This window comes from Borostomias antarcticus (assembly GCF_949987555.1).
Source record: "Borostomias antarcticus genome assembly, chromosome: 2".
In the NCBI taxonomy this organism is placed as follows: Eukaryota; Metazoa; Chordata; class Actinopteri; order Stomiiformes; family Stomiidae; genus Borostomias; species Borostomias antarcticus.
The window spans coordinates 399,611-407,138 of NC_140235.1; the positions used below are offsets into that span (position 1 = coordinate 399,611).

The window sequence follows — 7,528 nt, forward strand, 5'->3', positions numbered from 1 at the left end:
TTCTGCTATTTCACTTTATATGAGATCAATAAAACACCGAGCTGCTCCGCCTGTGCCAGTTTGGCCCATTAGCTCCATGGTCCGCTTGGTCACGTGAGGGACCAAAACGAACGTACTCCCTGGTGGAGAGCGAATCACACGCGCCATTTAAATCACCCAGCTGTCGAGCGCGGAAGGATCTTCACCACAGCGGCTCTATCTGCTGAAGATGGCGGACGGGGAGAAGACTCTCGCTAAAGCCTGTTCCAGCTCTCCAGACATGGAGGAACCTGCATCTAAGAAGCAGAAAATCAGCATGGCGATTGAATGTGGGCTCAAAATCGTCCAGAGAGAGCAAGGGATGTTTGGATCCGAGGCTGGGGATGGCTGGGCGGAGGGGACTCTTTCTGGGCCCGAGGAGATGGAGGTTGAGCCGGGGATGGCGGTAGAGGAGGCCCCAGCAGCCCCAGCAGCAGGACTGGGGGCCCCAGCAGCAGGACTGGGGGCCCCAGCAGCAGACAATGGCCGTGTGTTCCCGGAGCCCCACGGGAGAATGGCGAAACTAAATCAAACCCCCGTAGATGACCAGGTTGAGGAGGCAGAAGGTGACTATATCTTCTCGCGGACGGGCGCATGTACATGGACTGCCAGGTTCAGAATAGTAGCTAGCCTGGAAATAAGCTAATAAGCTAAGCAGTTAGCTAGTCTAGCTAGCAAACTAAATTGGAGTTAGCTAGCTAACGTTAATAGCTAGCTATGCTAAGTACTCCAGCTGGCTGCCAGCCTATCAGATTTATTTATTTTTAAGTTGAAGATGGCTATAAATTGGGTTAAGTTTAACAGCTAACGCCATTAGTGAGCTAGTTAGCTAGTGAGCTAGTTGAGTGAGCAGTGTAGTAGCTAGTGAGCTAGTAGAGTGAGCAGTGTAGTAGCTAGTGATCTAGTTGAGTGAGCAGTGTAGTAGCTAGTGAGCTAGTTGAGTGAGCAGTGTAGTAGCTAGTGAGCTAGTTGAGTGAGCAGTGTAGTAGCTAGTGATCTAGTTGAGTGAGCAGTGTAGTAGCTAGTGAGCTAGTTGAGTGAGCAGTGTAGTAGCTAGTGAGCTAGTTGAGTGAGCAGTGTAGTAGCTAGTGATCTAGTTGAGTGAGCAGTGTAGTCGCTAGTGAGCTAGTTGAGTGAGCAGTGTAGTAGCTAGTGAGCTAGTTGAGTGAGCAGTGTAGTAGCTAGTGATCTAGTTGAGTGAGCAGTGTAGTAGCTAGTGAGCTAGTTGAGTGAGCAGTGTAGTAGCTAGTGAGCTAGTTGAGTGAGTAGTGTAGTAGCTACTAGTTGAGTGAGCAGTGTAGTAGCTAGTGAGCTAGTGGAGTGAGCAGTGTAGTAGCTAGTGAGCTGGTTGAGTGAGCAGTGTAGTAGCTAGTGAGCTAGTTGAGTGAGCAGTGTAGTAGCTAGTGAGCTAGTTGAGTGAGCAGTGTAGTAGCTAGTGAGCTAGTTGAGAGCAGTGTAGTAGCTAGTTAGCTAGTTGAGTGAGCAGTGTAGTAGCTAGTGAGCTAGTTGAGTGAGCAGTGTAGTAGCTAGTGAGCTAGTTGAGTGAGCAGTGTTATAGCTAGTTAGCTAGTTAGTGAGCAGTGTAGTAGCTAGTGAGCTAGTTGAGTGAGCAGTGTAGTAGCTAGTGAGCTAGTGGAGTGAGCAGTGTAGTAGCTAGTGGAGTGAGCAGTGTAGTAGCTAGTGAGCTAGTTGAGTGAGCAGTGTAGTAGCTAGTGAGCTAGTTGAGTGAGCAGTGTAGTAGCTAGTGAGCTAGTTGAGTGAGCAGTGTGGTAGCTAGCTAGTGAGCTAGTTGAGTGAGCAGTGTGGTAGCTAGTGAGCTAGTTGAGTGACCAGTGTAGTAGCTAGTGAGCTAGTTGAGTGAGCAGTGTAGTAGCTAGTGAGCTAGTTGAGTGAGCAGTGTAGTAGCTAGTGAGCTAGTTGAGTGAGTAGTGTAGTAGCTAGTGAGCTAGTTGAGTGAGCAGTGTAGTAGCTAGTTACCTTAGCCCAGTGGCATCTTTCCATGTTTTCTGCTCAGTGCACAGACCGAAGTAGTTGTCTATGATCTTGATTGTCATCATCAACCATGTTTTTGTCAGTGTTGATGAATTGCAAGTGTCATATTTGTAACTATTGGTCTCTCCAATCCCCTATTCCTGGTCTAGAGTGTCTTGGTCAAGATGGGGAGTTTTCTCCAAACGGTTTTGCCACCCCCGACTGTGTGAACGAGGATGATGACCGGTCCTCACACGCAAGCTCCAGTGATTGGACCCCCCAACCTCAAATAGGTAGATGGAAGATAAGTCACTAACAGTAGTGTATACTGTTTTTTGTCTGCGTAAAATGTGATGTTTGATTTGTTTCTTTTTACCAGGCTCCTACAGTTTTATTCAGCAGCACATTATGAGAGAGACTGATCCAAGAACCATTTTAAAAGACTTGCTTCCTGAGACTGTGCTCCCCCCCGACCTGGACGACATGACGCTGTGGCAGATCATCATCAACATCTCAGAACCTCCTAAAAGAAAGAAACGCAAAGATATCAACACCCTGGAGGACGTGGTCCGGTTACTTAAGGAGAGCAAAAAGATCATTGTGCTCACGGGAGCTGGGGTATGTATTCTACCTGCGTGTCCTACTGCATCTGCATGGTCCCTAAATGGTGTTCACTTGCAACAGTGTCAGAATATATATTTTGAAACCATGCAACAAAGTTCAAGGCAATGCACAGCAATCATAACCTGACACCAGATAGTATTGTTTTACACAACCATCTGGAAAGGCTCCATTGGAAGCTGTTTGGAAAAGGGTAGGCAGTTTAAAAAAATAAAATATAGGCAGGTGATTGGATGAACTATCAGCCTATCACAGGCTAACAGTCCTGTCACACGCTGTCGTAATACCTGAGGCTGCGTTCACCCCGAGGCTGCGCTCACCCCGAGGCTGCGCTCACCCCGAGGCTGCGTTCACCCCGAGGCTGCGTTCACCCCGAGGCTGCGTTCACCCCGAGGCTGCGTTCACCCCGAGGCTGCGTTCACCCCGAGGCTGCGTTCACCCTGAGACTGCGTTCACACTGGTTTTGCTGCCAAAAACACGAAGCGCACCGCATTGTCCCTGGCCGACGCTATTTGTTGCCAAGCGACAGAACACAACAAACGGGGCACTTCCTCCGTGGAAAAGTTAAAATATATTCCACTTTTCGGCGCTGATAAAATGCGAGATTTGCTGCCTCCGGGTTGTGCAGAGATGTAGTCCCGCCACCTAGTCCTGGGTCTACCCCGCGGCCTCCTCCCAGCCGGACACGCCTGGAGCACCTCCCTAGGGAGGCGCCTAGGAGGCATCCTCACTAGGTGCTCGAACCTCCTCAACTGTCTCCTTTGGTGGTACTCAGTTGTGGTACGGTCCGGTCCGGAGACGGTTGTGGTACGGTCCGGAGACAGTTGTGGTACGGTCCGGAGACAGTTGTGGTACGGTCTGGAGACAGTTGTGGTATGTTCCGGAGGCCGGACTTTGAGGAGGATGGATGACCTAAACCGGGCAGTAGTTACTCAACATAGGACACTGATTGGCCTGACCAAATTCTGTTCAGGCCCAAGTGGATCTCTATTGAGCTTGTCCGGACTGATCTGTGGAGAATGTGAGCTCGCGAGATCAGGATGGTCTCAGATACAGAAGTTCTAACGAAGTGCAGACGAAGAGGACTTTCCTCATGGCTGTAGTTGATTTCCTCAGGTAGGTGGGGACTACAGCTAAGAGGAAATCAATACTTCAGTTAACATATTTCCCTACAAACTACTGTTCTAATCTGCTGAGATTTGCTTTTCTAATTGTAGTCTTTTTTGTCCCAGGTGTCCGTCTCTTGTGGTATACCTGACTTCCGCTCCAGGGACGGTATCTATGCAAGACTGGCCGTGGACTTCCCTGACCTTCCAGACCCTCAGGCCATGTTTGATATAGAGTACTTTAGAAGAGACCCGCGGCCTTTCTTTAAGTTTGCCAAGGTTTGTGTTCTTCATGTCTTTCAGCCAAGAAATCAGCAGTTTGATAGAACATGTTGAAAGTGAGATGTGGGTTGGAATGTTCTAGTCTGATGTCCCAGATGGTTTGTTTCACGTGGTTTGTTTCACATAACCATCTGGGAATTCTGTTGGAAACTGTTTGGAAAAGGGCGGGCACTTTGAAAATTACTTGGCATGGGATTGGACGAACAATATCTTGTCTACCGTCTTTCACGCGCTAACTCAACCGCTCTGGGTGGTGAGGTGGTGTCTTTGTTTTGTAGGCTTTGTAGGTGTTTTGTAGCATCGCTACCATTTGGTTCTGAGTTCTGAATGAGCTAAAATTAACGGGCCAAAAAATAAGTTGTGTGTTCAACAGACTCCCAGACTGGAGTACGTTTTGTTATAAAAGTTCAAATGCATCATTGAAGATGACGCAGAAGGTTTTGTGAATTTTGAAGCCCTTAGTTGTAGAACATTCATCCAGGCTCCACATCCATTACACATCCTATACATCCACAACCAAGTCACATCCAACACATTAGTACAATAACGGGTAATACAATAATAAAAACATGAAGCAAGCATTACATGGCACATAAAAGATGATGACATGGGAGAACGGTCAACAGAAATCTTTTGTGAAGAGGTGGGTTTTAAGGTCTTTCTTGAAAGTACCCACAGACTGAGGTGCCCTGAGGTGGATGATGCCCCTGGGGTGGATGATGCCCCTTGGGTGGATGATGCCCCTGAGGTGGATGATGCCCCTGAGGTGGATGATGCCCCTGAGGTGGATGATGCCCCTGGGGTGGATGATGCCCCTGGGGTGGATGATGCCCCTGGGGTGGATGATGCCCCTGAGGTGGATGATGCCCCTGAGGTGGATGATGCCCCTGAGGTGGATGATGCCCCTGAGGTGGATGATGCCCCTGAGGTGGATGATGCCCCTGGGGTGGATGATGCCCCTGGGGTGGATGATGCGTCGCGTAGCTCAGGAGGGAAAGCGGATGTGAGCTCGCGAGATCAAGACGGTCTCAAGATCTCTAGGATTGTTCTGTGTTGCAGGAGATCTACCCTGGACAGTTCCAGCCTTCACCCTGTCACAAGTTCATATCCATGCTGGATAAGCAGGAGAAGCTTCTACGCAACTACACTCAGAACATTGACACCCTGGAACAGGTGGCCGGGGTCCAGAGGATCATCCAGTGTCACGGTGAGAAAAGACATCCTGAAGTGAGTTGGATCCGGTGTTCACATGGACCACGTTTATCAACCCAAACTCTTGTGTTCCCAGGGTCTTTTGCAACAGCATCCTGTCTCGTCTGTAAACACAAGGTTGACTGTGAGGCCGTAAGAGAAGACATCTTTAATCAGGTATTGGCAGAAATGTATTTTGTAACAGAAATGTGTTTTGTGACTTCTAAGATGCATCAATGCATCTTGCTGTCTCACCCTATTTGTGGTTCGATTCAGTCCATTAAATTGTCATCGGTTGTTGACATATTCTGGGCTCATCCCTCCAGGTTGTCCCTCATTGTCCTCGGTGTCCTGACGTCCCCCTGGCAATCATGAAACCTGACATCGTCTTCTTCGGGGAGAATCTTCCGGAGCTCTTTCACAGAGCCATGAAGCAGGACAAGGACGAAGTGGACCTCCTAATTGTTATTGGGTCCTCACTTAAAGTGCGGCCAGTTGCCCTCATCCCAAGTATGAATGTTTGCTTAACGTTTTCTTATAGATCTCAATGTACCAAGAAAATGTATCAGAATTGTATTAACCTATTAATTACACACAATTATACTTTTTTTTTTCTTTCATCTTGCTGTAAAATGGTGTTGCTGACTCATTATTTCAAGCCGTGTGTGTAACAGGTGATGTGTTGTCTCCATCCAGACTCCGTTCCCCATGAAGTGCCCCAGGTCCTGATCAATAGGGAACAGCTGCCTCACCTCAACTTCGATGTGGAGCTTCTCGGCGACTGTGACGTCATCGTCAATGAGCTCTGTCATCGGCTGGCGGGAGACTTCGAGCAGCTGTGCTACAACTCCTCAAGACTCACTGAGATCACGGAGAAGCCCCCTCGATTACCCTCCCCCACAGAGCTGCCGCCTCGCCGCGCCTCGACACCCCTCCAACCCTCCGAGGAACAGACCTCGTCTGCACACGTCCAACCCTCAGAGGAACAGGCGAGCCAGGCCTGGTCGACACCCCTCCAACCCTCCGAGGAACAGACCTCGTCTGCACACGTCCAACCCACAGAGGAACAGACGAGCCATAACACAGACGCTTCGCTCAAGACTGTGGAAGAGAGTGAAGCACAGATTGTCAAAGACACTCCTGAAGTTGGACTACCACCAGAACCAGTACCACCAGTGCCCTGTCTAAACGCCCAGAGTCCCCAGGAGGAACCAGCACCGCCAGTGCCCTGTCTAAACGCCCAGAGTCCCCAGGAGGAGACGTTGGAGAGGTCAGGGTCCCAAGCAGTAGACGCACATCGAGAAGACGCACATCGAGAAGACGCACATCGAGAAAAAGACACGCAACAAGAAACCACAGAAAGAGAAGAGGCCTCTGGACTAAATGTCAACCTTGAGGTTCGCAGACGATGCTGGATAAGTCGAGTCAGTCGAAGTCCAATCAGCAAGCGGCTTGAGAGTAAGATTCACATTTTAGCAATGCAATTATTAAAAGGGAGAAGTAAATAGAAGGCTTCTAAAATACTTCTCAACATGTTTTTCCTTACTTGATTTAGACTACTGTTATAATCATTCTTATAACATGTCAAACCAAATTGGATTGCATGATATGAACTGTATTGATTGAATAACAGAGACTTCCTTGAACAGAAAAAAGAAACGTGTAAAATGGTAAACTCATTCAAACCCGACCCCATCCCCTGCCCTTTCATCCCAGCAGGTCAATATCTATTTCAAGCACCAAATCACTACATCTTCCACGGGGCAGAAGTGTACTCCGACTCCGAGGACGACGAGTCTAGTTCCTGTGGCAGCGACAGCGAGGATTCGTGCTGCAGTGCTGAGGGGATGGAGGAGGAGGAAGAGGAGGACGACAGTGAGGCCGAGGAGCCCAGCCTGGAGGAGGGAGGGGGCTGCCCCAGAGACACGGCGCCACACAAACAAACCAAGGAGGACACTTCCAGTGTGCAGACGGACGATTCAGCTAAAAATGTTAAGAGCACCCCAGACCTTTAGAATGGAACTACCCTGTCCACAAAGCACTAATTGTCTTTTATATCTGTTTTGTATATTTCTTTTCGCCCCCACAGCTATGTCGTTTTTCATAAACTTGAGATTGAGTGAACAAACTGTGCATGTGCAGAACGTCCCTTCTGTTGACTTAGTTCTACTCTGTTATTTTCTGTGCTTCACCACACCAATCATCTCCAGGTAATAACAGGATATTTTTCACCAGGAAATAAATTGAGGATCAACTCGAGGAGCATGTGAGGTTCATGTTGAAAAGAGAAATGGCAACTTAGACCAAAGAACACTTTTTTTCCCCCCTAGAAACAATAT

The 7,528-nt window shown here is 48.6% G+C and overlaps 1 protein-coding gene across 2 annotated transcripts; it reads left to right on the top strand.

Moving 5' to 3' along the window:
• The first annotated feature begins 355 nt into the window (after positions 1-355).
• On the top strand, positions 356-7,265 carry sirt1 (sirtuin 1). Of its 2 annotated transcripts, none has more exons than XM_084451002.1 (9): positions 356-584; positions 2,160-2,282; positions 2,369-2,607; positions 3,843-3,995; positions 5,058-5,205; positions 5,287-5,366; positions 5,516-5,699; positions 5,886-6,647; positions 6,906-7,265. In XM_084451002.1, exons 1-9 carry the CDS (start codon positions 401-403, stop codon positions 7,202-7,204), a joined length of 2,172 nt encoding a protein of 723 aa, XP_084307128.1. In that variant the 5' UTR covers positions 356-400; the 3' UTR covers positions 7,205-7,265. The 2 variants fall into 2 exon arrangements, with proteins under 2 accessions (XP_084307128.1, XP_084307129.1); XM_084451003.1 differs by having other exon boundaries at positions 6,909-7,265.
• Positions 7,266-7,528: the final 263 nt, after the last annotated feature.